We start from the raw sequence: 21,369 nt of genomic DNA, 5'->3' as shown, positions 1-21,369 counted from the left end.
AACCTTAATAGGCATTTTACTTCGGAAAAGAATATGATACCTTATAATTAAGACTAGGCACAAGTTTTGCGTTGCAACGGATCCAGTTGTCTGTGTCCTCTTCGCGCCTTTCAATAATGTAGCCCAGTACTGGACTGCCTCCATCTTTCAAAGGAGGTTCCCATGTAAGTTTCACAGATGACATAGTTTGGTCAGAATGGTTGAGGTTAATGGGAGGACTTGGTTTTTCTGCAAAACACAATGATTTGCACAATATAACAGATGGCCAGAATCAGAAGAACTATGCAACTAGTCCCACAAGTCTAGAAGGGCTACTCTTGAGTTCCTCATACAACAGTAATTTAAAGCCCATGCCAAACTGCTGTTTTGAAACTAGCAGGAATGTCCAAAGTATATGTGATGTGACATAGGGGCATGTTGTGTATAGAAACAATAGGCATTAGCGCAGGGGTCAGCAAACTTTTTCAGCTGGGGGCCGGTCCACTGTCCCTCAGACCTTGTGGGGGACGGACTATATTTTGAAAAAAGAACGAATTCCTATGCCCCACAAATGACCCAGAGATGCATTTTAAATAAAAGGGCACATTCTACTCATGTAAAAACATGCTAATTCCCGGACAGTCCGGGGCCAGATTTAGAAGACGATTGGGCCAGATCCGGCCCCTGGGCCTTAAGTTTGCCTACCATGCATTAGTGCATATGTACAAGCCTTAGAGTATGCCAAAAGTAGCTTGCTAGATTCTTGTCATAGTCTTCTACTAAATAGATTACAGTATTATTTCCATAAATCCTTCCTCACTGAACATCAACAGTGGTCCTTGCTTTAGAGCTTATGTGGAGCTTCTATTATTTTCATTTTCTGACACTGCTAATTTCTCAAAACAACATATATAATGGTTTCTATGAAACTGAATAATAAACACTGCACTTTTGTTTGAGATATATCAACTGATTCACTCAAGTCTTTCCTGTTTTCATGTTTTATAAGCAAATGATATTATAACTATCTAGAAATATTTTCTTATCGCCTGCATACTAACCAATTGGATCCATTATCTTCACCGCATGTGTAGAAGCACTAGGTTTGCCAATTCCAACCTGGTTTTGAGCTCTGACTCTGAAAAAGTATTCTTTGTTTTCCACCACATCAGTTAAGGTTCCAGCTAAGTCATGTGCTCCTGTGGTCATGGCTGGTTCCCACTTGATCGAAGCTCTGTCACGTAATTCAATGATATAGCCCGTAATCGGAGACCCTCCATCATAATCTGGGGGTTCCCAAGTAAGAGATGCACCAAATCTGTTCACATCAACAACTTGTACATTGAGAGGAGGTCCTGGGACATCTGCAATGTCATAAGAGAATTTTTGAAAAAAACGTTATTTTCCCGTTCAACAGAACTTCAACAAATTCTAGTCTCCAAATAACAATTTTCTTACCAAATCTACTCTTGGCTTCCACAGGTTTGTCTGTTTCGACTGGCTCACCGGTGCCCACTCTGTTTTTCGCGCTCACGCGGAAAAGGTATTCCACGCCTCCCTTTTGAAGGCCAGTCACTGTATATTCACAACTGTCGGCACGATCCGTTGCCAAAATCCAGGTCTTTCGTTTGACATCGCGCCTTTCAACAACATACCCAGTGATTTTACTACCACCATCACTTTCTGGTTCCTCCCAGGCAAGGCTAACTTCACCATCAAATGTCTCAGTTACTTCCAGGTTTCTAACTGGGCCAGGGACATCTGGGAATAAAGCGAAAGTATGTTTACTTAAAAGAATTTGGGATTTGCTTTGAGTTTCATAAAACAATAACAACTTAGTGAGGTTCGTGGATGCAGTTTCTTATTTCTCTCATCATTATATACCAATGCTTTCATCTTCTACATCAGAAAAGCAACAACCCTTGGCCATAGGAAATGATGAGCTTACCAATAACTTGAACATTGATGTGTGCTTCAGCTTGGCCATGCTTATTTTTAAGGATGATTTTGTAACTCCCTCTGTCAGTCGTCTTTGCTTCATGAATTCTGAAGGTGGTACTCTCAGGTGTTGTATCAACAGTAAGAGTGGGCAAGGCCTCTTCTCCCTTCAGCCACTCAGCTTCTGCTCGTGGGTAGGCATCATATGGAACCACCATAGTCAATGGCTGCCCAACATCTACCACAAGGTTCTGATCAGCTATCTTTATTCTTGGAGCAGCTAGTAAAAAAAAAAAATCAATGAAATACGTTACAGAAAATCTGAAACAGAAAACAACAGCGCAGTGAGTTGTTTTGTGATTTTTAAGCAACTTTGGTGCGAAGGGAGAACCAAAATCATAACCATTAGTAATGTTGTATAGACACCATCTTGTCCCATTCTGGTCAGTGGGGGCACTATTGTTGCCTCCAACATACAAAGATAATTAATCTGTGCTGGGTCATTTTGACTTCTAAATGCACAGAAGCTACATTAGAAAGCTGCATAATAAAGGCTACAGAAACACGTGAGAATCATCCAACGTGATTGTAGGATCTCAGTTACAGAGCTTTTTCATTACCACTAGTAGTGTGTTAATCACTGAAATTAACACCCAGAAGAAGTATTTAAAATGTTGCATTACTCATATAAATATTATTTTATTGTTAAAAAATGTCAGAGGCTTACCTGCCAGTTCTAGCTTAGCTCGAGCTTCTTTATCTTTGGCAATAAATCTATATTCTCCTTGATCGCGAGGCCTAATCTCACAGACTTGCAGCCTATGGACTTTTCCTTCACTCATCATTTGGTGTTTATCTCCCTGGACTATTATCATGTTATTTCTCAACCATTTGACTTCCACCTTATCTTTATTCAGTTCAGCAAAGAAAAGGACATCAGAGCCAGGGGCTTCGTAAATATCTTGCGGTGGTCGGATAATCTCCACAGGAATTTCTGGTCAAAATAAGAATAAAATTTAGATTGCGTTGACATACTTTTTTTTTTTTACAAAAAAAATATTGAAAGGTGAAAGATAAATAGAAATTTTAAACTTACCCTCCACAAAAAGTCTTGCTCTGGATCTCCTGTCATCCACACCACAGGAATACTCGCATTCATCCTCTGGCCTGCAGTCTTTTATGATTAACCTGTGTAAATTTCCATCCTTTTCAAACTGATACCTTTATTGCAGACAGAAAGAAAAGGATTATGTGTTAAATTCAGAGGCAAGAATCCAGACACCAACCATAGTATACCACCAACCAGTTAAAAGCACCTGCACCTACTTTTTGCCCTCTTTAATTTCTCGTCCGTTTCTGTACCACTTCACCATTGCTTTCTCTTTGGAAAGCTGGCAACTGAAGACTGCATCATCAAATTCAGTGACTGTCTGGTCCTGCAAGTGCTCAATGAAATCTGCAGGTGCCTCCGTGATAATAAGCTCTGCAGCCGACTTGTCTTGGCCAGCAGTAACAACGTACTCCCCTTCATCTATAAATCCACAGTTTTTAATGATAAGTGAATGCTTGTATTTATCCACTTTGTACAAAATGCGGCGGTCGAAGGTGACTTCTTCACCATTCTTTGTCCACTGGAGGGTTACGTTGAGGCGGTTAACCTTACACCAGAATGTGACAGACTTCTTCTCCATGGTTTCAATGTCTTGAAGAGGCTCAATAATTCTGAGGTCTTCCTCTGTTTAAGAGAGAAGTGGTTTGAAAAGTGTTGTTAATTTACATCCTCATCCAAACAGTAATTTGGCAAGAGTGAAAGCCTGTGCCACTTAGAATAAGAAAACACCAGGACTTTTCCCCCAGCCAGAAATCAGTTCCAGCACCTCTCTCTCCCTCTCCCACCATCCCTTCCATGGGTCCTATTGTTATCCTTTTCAACTGCATATTATCTCATAGTCCATATTTTATGTCTCTCCATTTTATCCATAATATTTGCTACCTTACAAGTGTTATTGCAGTCCTGCTAATGTTTTATTTGGGCCTCCCAAATAAATTATAAACTCCCCCATTGTTTATTGAAATTTTTGGTCTTCTTGGTTCCTGAGCTTTCTGGTCCATTTCGCCATTTCGGCATTGCCCAACATTCTTAGTCTGCCATTCCTCTCTGGAATGGCACACCTCTCAAGTGGGCACCATTGCCATTATAAGAGAACAAGGGAGGCATTCATGGAAACTCTTTTTCTAGAATAATAGCCCTGGGAAAACACTTACCAAGCACAGTCAAAGTAGCAGAGCTCTTTACTTGTTCTCCTCTCTTGTTTGCCAGAACTATGTTGTAGGTTGCTTGGTCATTCAGATGGGCGTCTCTAATTCTTAGAGTGTAAACTAAATCCTTATGGACCATGATGTATTTTGCGCTGTCGAATATTGCTTCCTCATCTTTGTACCACTTCGCCTTGGCACCTTCTGTATTAACCTCACAGTTAAATACAAGTTCTTCTCCCTCTCTTACTTGTTGGTCCTTCAGTGGGATGACAATCCTGAGTTTTTCTGCAATTTGAATTTGCATATTATGATGATGATGTGAATTACATCCTCACAAAGGAAATAAAAGCATGCCCACAAATGTATGAGAAAGCCCCATAAAGCTTACCAATCACTGTCAAGCGGGCTGTTGCTTTGGCTGCACCGACCATGACAGAATAAGTTCCATCGTCATCCAGAACAGATTCTTTAATGACCAGGACTCTCTTTTTGCCATCAGAAATTATGTCATACTTATCATTGGCTTCAAGAACAGTATCATCCCTTATCCACTGTACGTCAAAGGCTTCTTTGGATACTGAGCAGACAAATTCTGCTTTTTCTCCTTCAAGTACTTCAACGTTCTGTGGCCTGGTTATAAATTCTGCTGCAAGTTCTGAAAAAGATGTTGGGCATATTGTTTTTTAGTTTTTGATATGGGGATAAGTAGATCGCCCCCCCCCCCATCTAATTGATAACCGAAAATATTTTCAGTCAGCAAAAGAAGTCTCAGACTGACTTGACATGGCCATGTCCTAGCATAGATGACACAACCGTGCATATTCGGTCAATAAGAAGTGGGTCAACAACCCTACTCAGCTGCACACATGTCACTAGGGCTGGCTGATATGTGGTTTTCAACATCGGGATGTATCACCAGCTAAATACCACAATATGCTGATATATTGCAGGGAGGGAGGAGTAAATAAGATGAAGAAGCAGCTGAGATGCTTCGTCCAGCGCTACAACTGAGCAAGCTCCCATTCTGCTCCAGCTCAAGCTGGAGGGGTGGATGTGGAGTGAGCTTCATTAAACTGCTCAGCTGAGGCGCACATGCGCACACAAACACACAGAAGGAAGGAAGGAAGGAAGGAAGGAAGGAAGGAAGGAAGGAAGGAAGGAAGGAAAGAGCGCCTGTTCATTCACCTCAAGGAGACACAGAAGCACCGGCTGACTTTCTGGTTTTTCAAATATAGTCGTACCTTGGTTTTTGAACAGCTTAGTTCTAAAACGTTTTGGCTTCCGAACGCCGCAAACCCAGAAGTGAGTGTTCCAGTTTGCAAACTATTTTTGGAAGTTGAACGTCCGCCGGGGCTTCCGCAGCCAATCAGAAGCCACACTTTGGTTTCCAAATGTTTTGGAAGTCAAATGGACTTCCAGAACGGATTCCGTTCGACTTCCAAGGTATGACTGTATTGTGAATTTTTGCATAGCACACACAAGTTGTGATACATTGCTGGGTCATTTATTTTGAAATGGTTATCACGATGTCTAGAAACCGGTTTGGGGTGATATATCAATATAGCGCCCAGCCCTACATGTCACCTGGCAACACTTGTGAAAAATTCCAAAGTAGTTTTCTTACCATGAACTTTCAGCTTGCCAGTTGTCTGACTGCTAGGAAGTTTGCAGCTGTATGCTGCTGCATCGTCAAGACTAGCATTGTGGATGACCAAAATTCTCTTCCGGCCATCAGCAATCTGTTCATATCTCCCACCTTCAGGCAACTCCTCATCGCCTTTGAACCAAGTTACTTCTGCATCGGGCTTGGAAACTTCACAAATCAATTTGACAGTGTCTGTTTCACTTGCTTCCACATTGGGAAGTTTTTTGGTAAAGACAGCTTCCTCTTCTGTAAAAAGAAAAAAGAAAAAGAAAATAGTTGCATTTGATCACAACAGTGACCAAGCCATTGCTCTTTCATGTAAATGCAACAAACTTGATTTTAGCTTTACCTATCACTGTCAGCATGCCAGAGGTTCTGGCTCCTTTTGCTTCACATGCATATTCTGCCTCATCATCAAGCAGACATTTGTTGATGACAAGTATTCTCTGGGCACCTTTAGCAATGATGTCAAACTTCTTGCCTTTTCTGATTTCAACACCATCCCTAAACCACCGTGCCTATATTTAAAATAGTGATAAAAACCAAGTTGAACAGAATGCAAAGAAGAGATACTGCAATATCAACTGAAGCAGTAACTGAGAAATTGAAATATATAATTACTGACTGTATTAGATTAAAGCATGCCTGGATGACATTTTAAGCTAAACCATAAACCAATATTCCACAGTGAATATAGATGCATTCCCTATGAACATGTCAAATGGTGCACATTTTATTGCAATTATTTTTCACCTAAACCCAGAAATCAGCTGTAAGCATGAGAGTATTGGGTCCAATGTTTGTTCCCATTTGGAAGCTGCACATGTGGAGATGAATTAGAAAAATTGACGATGGTGCCAATCACCCATTGGAAAGGGCATATTATTTGGCTCTATAACCAAAGTAATATATGTAGACAGAATGTACATTCAGATAGGTGTATTTTATTTTCATTGTCAGTACTGGTTTTTGTTATTAAGGTCCTGGAAGTCTGATTACCCCTTTTAGGAGGGCAGCAGCTTTGTGGGACGACCAGCACTCCCCCCCCCAACTACCTGCCAACGATGCAGGACAGGGTGTGGTGGGCTGATCCCAGCCGGAGCGAGAGCTTCGGCTCACACTCACAACTTGAAATCATGTTCAGCGTCAGCCTGCGGAATTGGCCAATGGCAGGCTGGTATGAAGGGTTGGGTTCCCTGGGGGTGGGCGTGAGGGAACAATCAGGCTATGAGAATCCTTAAGGACCCATGCCTCAGATCCATATTTCCATGTCGTGGCAGCCCTGCGAAAGCTGCTCAGGTGCCAATCTGATCCTTGAAAAGCAGATGGGTGGGAAGGGTGCTCAGAGGCTTTGAGGGCACCTAAGGAAATCTTTAGAGGTGAAAAAGATGAAGCTGCTCAGGCACCATGTTGGCAACTGGAGAACTATAGTAAGGAGCTAGTGAAGGTGGGACTGAATGATGCAGACAACCTAGATCATCTTTTGGTTTGAGCTCTTAGTAGACACAATTTCCACCTTCTAAATGCTTTGGGCTGCCCTAGTGTCTAGAAAAATAGAAAATGTTTCCTGGTGGCTGCAATAAATGCTGTGAGATTCTGTGCAAAAGCTATTGACAAGGGCAAATATGAAGAGACACAAACATTACAGACCTGAACATTTGGTCGGGAAATTTCACATTCAAACCGAGCAACCTCTTTTTCTTTAACTTCAATATCCGTAAGGGGCTTTGTGAACTCAACATGAGGTGCTATAAGGAAGAAAAAAATTCCCGTTTGAAAATGATCTCTTTTTTTCTTATTCGTGAATCTCAATTCGTAGCAATGGCCTTAGTTATAATAATTTCTAATAGAGTTATGATAAAGTAGATGTTCCCACTTTTGTGGATGAAAGAAAAAGCCCAACCCACTTAAGTCAAAGGTCTGCTTGTTTTACAGCACCATGAGATTGACCCACCCATATATCTGCAACATGCCTACCTTTGGAATCATGCAAACAAGTATCTATGTCTTTATAAGGAAATTATGAGAAAAACTTACGTTCAACGTTCAAGAAACAAGATGTCTTGAAATCTTTAGAATCACATGTGTACGTTTTAGCATCGTCCAGTGTGCAGCCGTGAATGATAAGTTTTCTGACTCTGCCATCAGCAATTATATCATATTTCTTTGTCTTGTGGATTTCTTGGCCATTCTTGAACCATTTCACTGGTGCGTTTTCTCTGGATACTTCACACTCCAGAACTGCAGTAGCTTCCTCCTCTACAGTCTGGTCCTCAAGAGGCTTAGTAAACTCAACAGGTGGTTCTGAGGACAGGGAGGGGAAAAAACCCACAAATCATGTTGGTGCTACATGCATCATTTTTTCCTCCCAAGAGATTGAAAAGCTAGCTATCATTCTGATCTTTTTAAAAGACTGAGTTATGGCCAGAATTCTTCTCAGCATTTTATGTGTTAAAAGTACTGCAGAAAAAGATTGGCCCAATCATGCACTTTGCCTAACACAGATCAGTAGCCTCTAGCATACTGCTAATGGAATAAATTGTTACTTTAGGAAGCCTACCTTTTACAAAAAGATTTGCTTGAGTTCTGAAATCCTTTGCAGTCAGTTTGACTTCTCCAGCATCTGTTAGTTTCACATCTCTTAGAACAAGGGTGTGAACTCTGCCTTCAGCACGGGGCACAATCTTTAAAAAAAGGAATGTTCAGGAGAATAGATTTGGTAAGAAAACATGTTGCAACCTTATATCAAACATTTGTGTTAGCACATGTCTGTCTAAATAGGCTGGTAAACAAAGACTCCCAGTTATACACCCATGCACCTCTGGGCATGCATTGGGGCCTCTCTGATTTCTTGTTGCAATTTCAGCTCTTCGTACTGAATCAGCCGCCAAGCCCCAAAGGCCTCTAGAGTTTTGTGGGAGTCGGCAGACTGAATCCACCAGCTGATTGCTGGAACTGTAAACTTCTTCAAAGGGTTGATATAATCAAAATCAATCAAAACGGGGAACTACAGTACTTGTATAAGAAGCTTTTCATCATAGCTCCCCTGTCCAGCTGGGAAGAAGTCAGGAGAGGCTTGGTTCTGCATGGATTATAGTCCCTTACTGGACTGGGATAGGAGTGCCCTAAACACCATTGTTTGTGTTATCATAGGCCCATTTAAACTGATGTAGATGGGTTAATCAGAAGCAAAACATAAAATCTTGCTAACTATTAAAATGAAATTTGAAATAAAAGTTGAAATATTTATGATGCATTTAATAATGCTTCACCATTAAAATACTATTCATGGGAACAGTAAGTATTAATCTATCCATTTAGTTAAATCTCGCTATACTAGTTTAAAGTTAATGTGTTGATTAGGCTGAATTGGCTATGGTAATTCCAAACTTGTACTAACTAGGCCTTATTTTAGCAGGCATATTTCTGTTTTCCTTTGCAAATATTCTCTGCGTAAGCCTATCATTAACAGACACTCTAACGACTTAAACAGAGGATCTAAAAAAGCATGCACCAAATAATATTTCACTGAATGCAACTTCTGCATGTGATTACTTATACTACTATATGGCTTGCTGCTAAAACATTTTAAATATTGAATGAACTGCATTCCAGGCTGTTCACATCTCAGCGCTAACAGCACACTTGATGAAGGGTTAAAAATAGCTGGTGAGAAATGCTCTGCGAGCAGATCTACCGAGAAAGTTATCTGGAAGCCTGCTCAAATGCCTGAAATGGAATTTCAATCTCCTTAATCCCCTTATATGCAGAACTAGATGCCAGCTCTACATTCAGAGAAGGGAAAGAATCAGGAGATGCAAACATTCATAAACTTCCCCACTAATATCAAAATATTACATATCCCTTTATGTTAGCACTGATACAAAACCTCCCCAACCCCTTTCACCTCTCACTTGGAAACTTTTATCTTCCACCATGTGGAAGGAAATGATTTTTCTGAATGATATTTTAGAATAGCGCCTTACAGTGCAATCCTATGGATCTCTACTCGGAAGCAAGCCCCATTGAGCTCAGTGGGGCTTACTTCCAGGTAAGTATGTATAGGATTGCACTGTCAGTCTCACAAAAGGGAGGGGTAGGAGAGAAAGAGGGAAAGAAATAGGGTTTGACACGGAAAAAGGGGAGAAGAGAAAGAATGTCTTCTATACCTTGTCACTGGGCTCCAATTTCTGTCCTTTCAAGAACCAGTCCACTACAATTCCCTCATAGGAGAGTTCGCATTCAAAGTTTGCCGTTTCACCAGCTGTTACAGTTACATCCTTCAGAGGCCTCAGCAGGCCAATTACACGTGCTTGACGGAATGAAGAAAACATCTTTAGATTAGCCACCTGCACCTTTTACTAACTGCCATAGTGCCTTTCCCCAAGAGAGAGGGAGTATGATGTACAGAGGCTATTTAAATTCCCTGGCTAGATCTGGGCCCTTGGGGTTTTCAGGGGGAGGGCTGGTCACTGGAGATTCCCTATTTGCGGAGCCTGTTCCTTTTAAATGAAAAGATCAGCAAGAAAGCTACGTTGCATCTGTCTCCTTTGCCAAGCCCTACATGCCTCTTGCTAGATAAGGCATGCGCCTTCCAAAATAGCAAGGTCTACAATTGGATAGAGAGACAAGTGGCCACCAACTGTGTAGGGTGTTCCTGTCCATCAAGCTACTGGCACTTTCCACAAATGTCAGCATGGTGTTATCTCTCAGATCTTATACCCCAAATGCCAAGCACAGCAGAGAGTCCGTTTGTAATATTTTAGATTTCGTAACAACTCATTATGCTACCTTGCCAATCATCCTGGAATAAGGAGGGGCGATTCCAGTGGTCTAACAACCTGTTCTTATTAACTAATTGAAAATCTTTATATAATACCTATCCCACGATCTAAAAACAAACAAACTAAATAACTAAATTAAAAGTATCAGAATTAACTTATAAAAAGCTTTTATAAAGAAAGAATAAGTGACACAACTATATCAAATAACTACTCCTCAATTTAAGCTCACCCGACCTTCTCTCCTTCTCATTTACTGTTCCATTAACAACAGATCACATGCCCCACTCTGACTCCCAACTTGTTTCAGTTTAGCTCAGTTACTGATGTAAAAGACAAGTGATCTTACAGATACACTTGCAAGACACTTACGTTTTACTCGAAGATTGGCAGATGATTTGGCATTGGCTGCTTGGAAGTCTACGCTACCGGCCTGGTCCAAGCGCACGTTGTAGAGTGTAAGACAGTGCCTTTTGCCTTCCTCCTTAATTTCACAGTCCTTCCAAGAGCAAACAAATGCAAAGGTTTGTACAACGCTTAATAGCTTTCACTTCCTTTTATCAGGTCCATATTTCTGGTATTTGGATATTCAAAATGGTAGCAACCTTTTATTCCCCTTTGGGGACAAAACATTGTACTGGCTGCAGCTGTTTTGCAACCATGATTCTTAACATCCTGTCTCGGAGTACAAATACCAGAACAACACATTCTCTGGCATGTACATTAACAATACAGTGGTACCTCGGGTTAAGAACGTAATTTGTTCTGGAGGTCTGTTCTTAACCTGAAACTGTTCTTAACCTGAAGCACCACTTAGCTAATGGGGCCTCCCGCCGCCGCCGTGCCGCTGCTGCACGATTTCTGTTCTCATCCTGAAGCAAAGTTCTTAACCCCAGGTAATATTTCTGGGTTTGCAGAGTCTGTAACCTGAAGCATATGTAACCCGAGGTACCACTGTACTTGGACCCCATTGTTCTGTATCTAATGACTGTGTGAGCAGAAGGGAGCTTGTGCAACCAATCTTTCCCCTCCCCACTGCAGCCCACTGAGCCTCATGAAAAGCCTCTTTGGAGGGTCAGAGGCCCTCCTGAACAGCGTTGGCTGTGTTGCAGCCAGCTGCTGAAGAGTTAAAGTTGGTCAGAGCACTGTGCGTAACCCTTCCATCTGCTCACACAACCAATGGCTACGAACTACTGAACTTTTGCAAAACTTTTACCTCAGGCCTTGGACCACGCATTGTCCAGATCAATGAGATGTTAATGTGCTAAACATGCACATTGATTTTCTGAATTGTTTACATGGGAACATTAATGAGATGTTAATGTGCTAAACATGCACATTGATTTTCTGAATTGTTTACATGGGAACATTAACAAAAAAAACCCCTATATATGGCTACAATGAACCAACTGATTACAGTTATTAACTTCCAGAGGCACCTGATACATTTGCAACCAACATATTTTTATCAAATATTATTTACATACTACTCACAATTGCTTTTCATTACAAAAGCAATCTTCAGATTTCTAACGTTAAAACTGCTCCCCCTGAATTATATATTTTCTGTTGTGTAAATTTACGATTCCAGCCATTTAAATCGTGTTGATATAGAAATTATTTTCTCAGCACCCCTACAGTGCTTTCTCAGATCTTCCAAAGATTTTCCAAAAGTTTATGTTCTTCCATCTGCATATTTTAGGCAATCTAAGTCTCATTTAGAAGTGGGGAAATATTTAAAAGCATTGCTTACAGGCGTCTGTGTCAAGGGCTCCCCTTTCAGTTTCCAGTTAGCATGAATATCTTCCTCAGAGATTTCTGTATCAAAACGTGCAGTCTCTGTCTCAAATATTTCCACGCTATATAAGGGACGTACAATCTTAATATCACGATCTGTGAAGGAAAAAAACACCCCACCAATATTATTAGCTTTCATGACAATGTTGATGAGCAGGGTTCTACAACAGAAGGATCAGGAAGATTTTATTTATGTGTTTATTAAGAAGATTTATATCTTGTCTTTCAAATGAATGATCCTCAGGGCGGTTTAAAATAGAATATAATAATACACCAGTAAGGGTGAACTTGCCTTCAATGTTCAGCTTAGCAGAGGTCTGATCAGTGCCGCAATCACAGGTATATTGACCAATGTCTTTCTTCAAGGCTTTCTTGAGGATGAGTATTCTCTTTTTGCCATCAGCCTTGATAATAACATTCTTAGACGGAATTAGTTCTTGCCCATCTTTAAACCATTTTACGGGAGCATTTGCTTTGCTAATTTCGCATTGCAAAATCACTTCATCTTTCTCCACAGCAGTGTAATCTTGAAGCTTCCCAGTAAAATAAGGGTCCCCCTCTGCAAGTCAAGGTGAATATGTGACATTCTAAGATTATTCATACATTCAAAATTGTACCAACTTATGCAAGACAGTTCTCCTTTCAGGTAAGAGTGCTTTTTTTAGATTTTCTATGTAGGATAAAGTTTTCTAAAAGCAAGTTTTTAAGCAACTTTAATAGAGCAAATTATTGTTATTAGGTAAAAATGGCTCATTCTGCTTTTCATTTTGTTTCCTTTACACGGACCCGAAAGAAACGTGTTTCTGTGGTACACCACAAAGTGGTTTCTTATTTCTTTATTATTTTGGTTATTTAAAAGAGATTTATACCCCGCCTTCCAGAGATTTGGATCCACAAGGCGGCTTACAACAAATTCAAAACAAACTTAGACAATACGACATCCAAAAATTTGTAGGAGAGATGATGTTTCCCCCAAAACAAGACTAAAACAAAAATAAAATGGCAGCACAAAAACTTACAGCAGAGCCATATAAAGACATTGAAAGCTATTACTGATAATTAAAAAAAACCAGGAAAATAGGACAGTTTCAAAGTAAAGCCTGAACGACAATAACATGGGAGCATGGGAGTTTGGAAAAAGGTCCCAACAGATAAAAACATAGGAAACTGCCTTTCACTCAGTCTGACCATAGGCTCAATCTAACTTAGTACTACTGTCTACAATGCTTGGTTGTAGCTATGCAGGGTTTCAGACAGGAGTCTTTTCCAATACTACCTGGAGAAGCAAGGGATTTAACCTGGGAGTTTTTGTGTGCAAGGCATGTGCTTTGCCACCGAAATATTCTTAACTGATGATTAGACTTGTATGTGAAAAGGATGTTCTTTTAGATATGCTGGTCCCAGACCACTTAGGCCTTTATAGGTCAGGACTAGTACTTTGTATTGTGTTCCCAGAAAGAAACAGGCAGCCAATGGATGCAATGTTTTAGGAAAGGGTGCAAATTCAAAGCAACAACTACAACGAAACAATGAACCGAAGGACAAATAAATAACAAAAGGATTGCTAATAGTGTAGCATGGCAGTATAACAGAACACATCAACTAGTGGCAGTCAACCGTCAGAAGCTTTATGAAAGAGGATAGCTGGCCCCCAAAAGAGGAGCTCATATGAACCTCTTCTTGAAAGCATGTTCAAAACTATGAGGTCTGCTGCCAAGAAAGCCCTAACATGGAGGCAAATCTAGCTGTAATATAAGAATCTGGAATGGGATCTCCCCATAAGATTTAAAGAACTGCTCTGAGGAAGGGGAAGCCCATGTGAATAAAGCTTCTAAGCACATGGTTATGCTTCTAGTTGATGTTCTATCAAAGAAGAGCCATAATGTAAATCAAACTCAGACCACACATACCAAGGACAGTAAGTTTAGCTTCACACGATTTGCCCATAGCTTCCACTTTTATCTGAGAGGTGTCATCAATATTGAGATCTTTGAATGTGAGCGTATGGAATTTGCCATCGTCCTTCATTGAAACAACCTTGGTGGTATGGAGCCGTTGGTCATTCTTATACCAGATAACAGGGATATTGTCATGGGAAAGCTCAACAGTAAATTCTGCAGTCTCGCGCTCCTTTGCAGTTACATCCTTGAGAGGGGTAATGAATTGAAGGCGAATGCCTAAACCACAAAAGCATCTCGTTAAAGTTAAACTGTGACGAATCAAATGACATAAATATGAAAGCCAAACACACCGTCAGGAGAACCAGAGCTACAAACAAACCTTCAATGATCAGCTTTGCACTTGTCCGTTTGTCTTCAGCCTCAAACATATATTTAGCCTCATCCTCAAAAGCCACACTCTTAATGGCAAGTGCGTGCTTTGTGCCTTCTGTTATAATTTCAAATTTCTCATCCCCTTCAAGCTCTTGGGTTCCTTTCAACCAACGGAAAGTCTTCGGTTCCCTTGATACCTCACATTCAAACTTCGCAGGATCCTTCTCAAAGACTTTAATGTCACTGAGAGGAGTTATGAAGATGAGAGGCAGCTCTGAAATCAAACCGGGTTATTAAGAGTGTTAGACACCTGTTTTTTTTTTTTTAATAAACTGCTCCAGCAATGGAATTTATTGATGTTGCTGGGCATTAAGAAAACCCTGCAAGATGGGTTGGGAGTTGATGCCTTCTGAAGCCTACCTTTCACTTTCAGATTTGCAGCGCTTTTCGCATTTGCAGCTTGGAAGGACACTTCTCCTGTCATATCCAGTTTGCAGTTGTAAAGAATCAAGACGTGTTTCTTGCCATCTTCAATCATTTCACAATCCTGATTTATTTATTTTTAATGAGGGTGGGGGGAAAAAACAGATTTGTCCTAATCACTCATGTGTTCTCTAAAACTTTCTAAGAATTGTTTTTGTGTGTTTCTCTAAAAACAAGAACACTTGTGTTGTAGTTTGCTTGTTTTTTTGAAACAGACTTACAGGTGAAGCTGTTAAAGTTTCTCCCTTTAACTTCCAAATGGCATGAACATCAGGCTCAGAGATTTCGACCTCAAATCGTGCTGTTTCACCAACAAACACTTCCACTCCATAAAGAGGACGCTCTATTTTTATCATACGAGCTGAAAGCAAATATGTATATATCTCAGATTTCCTTCCTTGACCAGTAAGGTGTACAATGTTTCGAAGAGTTTCTACTGAAGGAGGACAATCACTTACCCTCAATCTTAACTTCAGAATTTGTCTTGTCAGTTCCACAGTTACATTCATAATTTCCCTTATCAGCATCGGTTGCTTTTTTAATTTTTAATATGCGGCGCTTGCCATCAGTCTTGATGGAGATTCTCTTGGAAGCTACAAGTTCCTCACCATCTTTATACCATTTCACTGGCACATCTTTGCTAAGTTCACACTCCAGAATGATATCATCTTTCTCAACAGCGGTATAATCTTGCAATTTCACAACGAAATATGGGTCAGCCTCTACAAGATATGGGTCAGGTATGAAGTGTTGTTGTATTTTTTCGAAGAGGTTAGTAATCAGAGTGAATTAGTACATGAAAAACATAAATACTAAAATACATAAAGATATGTATTTTATACATACATATAATAGATACAGATCCAACCAGTAACAAAATGTGACAACATAAATTACCTAAAACCTTCAGGTTTGCCTTAGTGTGCAATGCCTTCACTTCAGCCTTGATTTCGGAGATGTCATCAAGTGTCACTTCTCGAATTTCTAATTTGTGTTTCTTCCCTTCTACAGAAATGAAAACTGTTCTGCTATTGTGGATTTTCTTATCATTTTTGTACCAGGTTACTGGCATATCTTCATGAGAAAGTTCAAAATCAAAGTGGGCTGTTTCTCCTTCCTTCACTGTCTGATCTTTGAGTGGGGAGATAAATTTCAGCCGGACACCTGAAATAGAGGGAAAGACAATTAATGCCATCCAGTCATAACCAGTGACTGATTCTTGTTGTGACTTTTACAGTGTAATTCTTGACAGTAATGAACTTACCTTCCACAAACAATTTTGCAGTGCTTTCCTTCCCTTCGACTACAGCAGTGTATTCTCCTTCATCATCAAACTGAGAATCATTGATGACCAGAATGTGTTTTGTTCCATCTGCAATTATGTCAAATTTATCTCCAACTTTGATTATGTCAGTGCCTTTAGTCCATATCACATTGGCTTCCCTGGTGAGCACACATTCAAACCTCGCCTGGCGTTTCTCTGGTACAGTCACATCTTTCAAAGGCACAGCAAAGTCCAGCTCGATTTCTGTAAATAAAAAGAATATTGAATATTTTCCCACCATATACTACGATGGCAGAAACGATAGGCTAATTTGAGACACATTTTTAGTGAAACACTTTACCTTTCACTGTCAAAATAGCTGAAGTCACTGCATTCAATGCCTGGTAGAGAACCTCTCCAGCCTGGTCTAGTTTGACTTTGTGTAAGGTTAAGAAGCGTTTTCCTCCTTCGGCTCTGATCTCACAAGTCTGGAGGGAAAAGATGAAAAAGTTCATGGTAACAAAAGAAAATTCTAATCAAAGCATGTTGTGTTGATTTAAAAGCAACAGCTTGTAAAGTCCTCAAAATGTGATGGCGAAGTCCTCTATGTTATTGAAGTGATCCAGGGCCAAGATATTCCTATGGTCTTCCATCCTTCTCTGAGCTAAACAAAACTTGGGGCTGTCCATAGTACTCAATAATAATCGCTCTAAAGTTCCTTGCATATGTGATAACAAAAGTCTCCTTAGGATTGCAAGTAAAACGTGGCAGTGAGCTATACAGTGAGCTAGGATCAGTTGTTTATGTTGTGTGGAGATACCCTGCTCTTGAGATTTTAAGCTTCATAATTAAAAGGTGCCTCTTTGAAAACCACACTAACGTTAACTATAAGCCCAAATGGTTCTAAATCCTTCTTTAAGGTATTCTGCAGGGCCACAATTGACCAACATAATTATACTATATTTAAATTCACGAGGTCTTAAATACAGATTCTTACAGGTGAGGGTCTGAGTGTTTCTCCTTTCAGTTTCCATTCACCGGGGATATCGTCTTCAGAAATCTCACAGTCAAAGTTGGCTGTTTCTTTTTCATAAATAGTAACATCTTCAATGGGCTTGAGCAGATCAACTTCACGTTCTGGCATTTAGAAATGAACAAATTAATAACATATATGCAATCAACAGTCTTCAGCCTTCAACAGTCTTGCAGGCTTTCATCTTGTGGGCTTCCATCCCATCTTTAGTCTTACTGTATTAAGTAACCCCCCTGGCAAATGTAGTGCATCAAACTCAAAAGATACTTACCACCCAGGGTCAGTTTAGCTGGGTATCTCTTCCCTTCAACTTCCACGGCATATTCTCCGAGATCTTCTGGCATGCAGTTCTTAATTTTGAGGAAGAGATGAGGTCCATCTTTTACAATTTCTGTTTTGTCATTGGGTTCAAGAGGAATCTCCTCGTCACCTTTGTACCATTTAATATTTGGTGTATCCTTCACGACATCACAAGCAAAGGTAGCAGTACCCTTTGGTTTCACATGCTGGTCTCTAATAGGCTTCACTAGCCAGTCTTTTATCACTTCTGTATAACAAATGACAAAAAAATAATAACCATTAGAATTAGCATAATACATGTAGAGATGAATGAGAAAGGTCCTTTGCGCTATGAGAGAGAGAGAAAGGTTGCCCATCTTTTCTTTCTAATGGCATTAAAGGGCTATGAAAACCTGGATAACACAGAATAAAATGCCTGGGCATTGCCACATATGTTATTAATTTAAAATATACAACAAAAGTGTTGCAGTCTATCTGCTTTGAATATATTATTAAAATTGAAAAGTAGAATTTAGTTTTATTTTAATTATTATTTTGGTTACTTGGAAATGCCCCCATATATATGCAGAAACCCAAACATATTTTTGATGGCCTCATTTTGCTCAGAACTGCTGAAATTTGATGTTATTGCTAAATATTCCTCTCCCTGCCCTCAAATAAGATTGCCCAAAGTGAGTCATGGATGACCACAGATCTTCAGTCTTGCGAACTGAATTGGTATAGTTGTTAGCACTTCTACAGAGGCAATTTTATAAACTTTGCACAGGTTGATAAATTTCCACCTGAAGCTTTTGGGAGTACAGCAATGTGTGATATTGTGACAGAATCATTTTCTAGCTGGCAATTAAATACTGAGTTCCAGCTCTAGTCAAACCAGCTCTTCACTAAACACCTTCAGATGATTTCAGTATCAATTACACAATCAACTTAAGTGAAAACCAATCTTCTTAAATAGATCAGTGAAGATAGAGTAAGGTAAAAGGACTAGCATATAAGAGCAAAAATAATGCACAAGGCTTAATATTACTCAATAGAATTTCTTCATATCCAAATTTTATCCCAAGCACACACTTCACAGTTTTGAAATTTAACTTACCAACCACTTTCACAGTTGACTGACAGATGAGGTCAGTATTATCCACAGTCACAGTGTATACACCTCCATCAGTGTCATCGGCATCCATGATTGTAACGGCGCGCTGCAAACCAATAATACCCAGAGCAAATTTTCCAGATTTGTCTTTAATGATTTTCCCATCTTTTCTCCAGACCACATCTCTCTCTTTGTTCAGCTCACAACTTAGATAAAAGGGTTGCCCTTTGATGACAGTAAGCTCCTCCTCCAGAGTCTTCACGAAGCGCACTGGTAATTCTAGGGAACAGAAGAAATATTATTTGCATCTTTTCCCCGCTCCCACAAACCAGTGGTTCCCAATTGGTTGTCTGCGGACTCCAAGGGGGTCACAGAATCATAGAATTATAGCAATGGAAGGGGCCACAAAGGTCTTCTAATCCAACTCCCTGCTATGCAGGGACTCAAATCCACAACCCTGAGATTAAGAGTCTCATGCTCTCATGCTCTGAGCAATCTACACTTGGCGTAACCTGCACAGGGGGTCCATGGCACCATTCACGTAACAAAAACGACCATAGAGAGATTACCTCCCCCCAAAAAAGCAGGGAGGTTGTGGCTTGGTTTTTGAAGTACATGAAGTCCACAGGACTTAGGCAAATGGGAACCATTGCCATAAACTACAGTATAGAAATTTAAGCTGTCGCATTAGAATGATCACCTAACTCATACAGACATGCTTATCTCTTGGATTTGAGGTGGATCCCATTCATTATAGGGGTGTGACATGCATGAATAAAGCAATATTCTTCTCGGCCAGGAAATTCTGTACATGCATCAGAGTACATATGCCCAGAATAAATTGTTGAATTAGGGGCATGTATGTATAATTTAATTTATAAAGGAAGACCCCATGCCCTGCTATCATTAAAACTAAGCTTGTGTAATGAAGTAAACACACACTCCTTAGCTACTTCTGTTGTCTCCCCTATGTTAAAATATTGATTGTAACACACTTGGGACCAGGGACCTGTTCCATTGTGTTTTGTAAAATATTGTGCTATGGATGGCATTAATTAACAATGTATCAACTCTAATGCAAATAAAATGTAACTTTGGGGCATAAATAACATGTGCATAAGCAACTCAAGCCCAATTGGAGATGCCATAAAATACCTTCAACAATAAGTTTGGCTGTAGAGGTCTTTTCTTTATTTCCCAGTTTCAGTACACAAGTGTATTCCCCAGCGTCTGAAAGCTGGACATCAATAATGTGGAGCTTTCTGTCTTTCCCATCAGAGAGGAACCTGTGCTTAGGACTTTCGCGGATGTTGCTGCCATCTTTCATCCAAGAGGTAATGGCAGTGGAGGGAGAGATGAGGCACTCAAAGATGGCGGAAGAGCCTACCGACTCTGCTTCTGTCAGCACTATGTCTTTAATTTCTGTGACAAACTTGAGGGGCACAGCCTTCAGCTGGTATGTGAAAGGAGGCTCATCTGGAGGTTTCTCGCCACCACTTCCTGGTCTTAATTTCCTCCTCTCGGCATCTGCTGGCGAAGGTGTCTTTTTGGCTACAAGTAATATATTTAAAAGGGATATTTGTATGAATCTCACAGTTCAAGTCAGCAGGAAAAGCATGCAGTTCTTTCTGTTCAAGTGGCAATTTGTTTATCCCTAGAACATTTAAATCTATTCTATATACAAGCCGGTCAGTTCTGTTCTTTTGACATTCCACTCCCATTCTAACATGACCAAGACACAAAATGTAAGGCATGCCTGTGGCATGTAGAAGCCTATCTTGGTCCTTTGTGGTTCCTACAGACAAAGTATTGTTCTGTCTAAAGAACAAAACACTTCGTACCTCCTTTCTTTAATTTGATTGCAATATTTGTCCACCCACCCACTGCTACTCCTGTCTACTTATTGTAGTCCAGGAATATTACATAAAAAACAGATACAATTATTCTAGATTTTTATGTGATCCTGTTAATTTAGGCATGCTAAAGCCAATCTCTTGTTTTAAGTACCATTTGCACTTTGGGAAAATGGTTACATGAAAACATGGGGTGGCGTTCAGCTACCTTTTCCTCTGCATAGACCCAGTAAAATTAATGGGCATGACTAAGTTAGGTCTACAGTCAAACCTCGGTTCCCGAACGCCTTCGTTTGGAATGTTTTGGCTCCTGAACACTGAAAACCCGGAAGTAACTGTTCTGGTTTTTGAACGATTTTCAGAATCCGACCATGGTATGTGGCTTCCGTTTTGAGTTTTTGTATTGTATTTAGGCTTCCGATTTCAGTTTTCAGTTGGCGAACATTTCGCAAGTCGAATGGTCTTCTGGAACAGATTATGTTTAACAACCGAGGTTTGACTGTATTAATTTCAATAGGTCTCTACTTTGAGTAAAATTTAGCTTACTACCACCTAGGTTCTCTGAAAGAAGAGACACTACTCATTGTAAAAATGTTGACTACAAAGGGTGTGTGAGTGTCTTTGCCATTCATTTATCAAATGACTCACAGGTTTATTCTAGATAGTCAGTT

The 21,369-nt window shown here is 40.1% G+C and overlaps 1 protein-coding gene across 43 annotated transcripts in view; it reads right to left on the bottom strand.

Moving 5' to 3' along the window:
• Positions 1 to 21,369, bottom strand: part of TTN (titin) — a 284,957-nt gene that overhangs the window by 93,579 nt on the left and 170,009 nt on the right. For 42 of the 43 annotated variants that reach the window (XM_081902051.1, XM_081902060.1, XM_081902090.1 and 39 more), the window contains 30 exons: positions 20,001 to 20,396; positions 18,849 to 19,124; positions 17,724 to 17,999; positions 17,417 to 17,556; positions 16,781 to 16,907; positions 16,420 to 16,683; positions 16,053 to 16,319; positions 15,614 to 15,877; positions 15,377 to 15,516; positions 15,093 to 15,219; positions 14,680 to 14,946; positions 14,310 to 14,576; positions 12,692 to 12,958; positions 12,356 to 12,495; positions 10,975 to 11,101; positions 9,991 to 10,133; positions 8,382 to 8,505; positions 7,859 to 8,125; positions 7,472 to 7,569; positions 6,171 to 6,339; positions 5,801 to 6,067; positions 4,565 to 4,831; positions 4,183 to 4,461; positions 3,244 to 3,652; positions 3,014 to 3,138; positions 2,645 to 2,911; positions 1,928 to 2,197; positions 1,438 to 1,740; positions 1,041 to 1,343; positions 41 to 228 (listed from right to left, as the gene is read on the bottom strand). In XM_081902051.1, the coding sequence (XP_081758177.1) occupies positions 41 to 228; positions 1,041 to 1,343; positions 1,438 to 1,740; positions 1,928 to 2,197; positions 2,645 to 2,911; positions 3,014 to 3,138; positions 3,244 to 3,652; positions 4,183 to 4,461; positions 4,565 to 4,831; positions 5,801 to 6,067; positions 6,171 to 6,339; positions 7,472 to 7,569; positions 7,859 to 8,125; positions 8,382 to 8,505; positions 9,991 to 10,133; positions 10,975 to 11,101; positions 12,356 to 12,495; positions 12,692 to 12,958; positions 14,310 to 14,576; positions 14,680 to 14,946; positions 15,093 to 15,219; positions 15,377 to 15,516; positions 15,614 to 15,877; positions 16,053 to 16,319; positions 16,420 to 16,683; positions 16,781 to 16,907; positions 17,417 to 17,556; positions 17,724 to 17,999; positions 18,849 to 19,124; positions 20,001 to 20,396 (6,824 nt within the window). The remainder of the gene's footprint in view (positions 1 to 40; positions 229 to 1,040; positions 1,344 to 1,437; positions 1,741 to 1,927; positions 2,198 to 2,644; positions 2,912 to 3,013; positions 3,139 to 3,243; positions 3,653 to 4,182; positions 4,462 to 4,564; positions 4,832 to 5,800; positions 6,068 to 6,170; positions 6,340 to 7,471; positions 7,570 to 7,858; positions 8,126 to 8,381; positions 8,506 to 9,990; positions 10,134 to 10,974; positions 11,102 to 12,355; positions 12,496 to 12,691; positions 12,959 to 14,309; positions 14,577 to 14,679; positions 14,947 to 15,092; positions 15,220 to 15,376; positions 15,517 to 15,613; positions 15,878 to 16,052; positions 16,320 to 16,419; positions 16,684 to 16,780; positions 16,908 to 17,416; positions 17,557 to 17,723; positions 18,000 to 18,848; positions 19,125 to 20,000; positions 20,397 to 21,369) is intronic. The other variant, XM_081902074.1, reaches the window with a different exon arrangement.

The sequence above is a fragment of the Podarcis melisellensis genome (assembly GCF_964234715.1).
Source record: "Podarcis melisellensis genome assembly, chromosome: 1".
NCBI classification, from domain to species: Eukaryota; Metazoa; Chordata; class Lepidosauria; order Squamata; family Lacertidae; genus Podarcis; species Podarcis melisellensis.
Note: the sequence above shows the minus strand (reverse complement) of the source record. Positions and strands in the feature narration are given on the sequence as shown.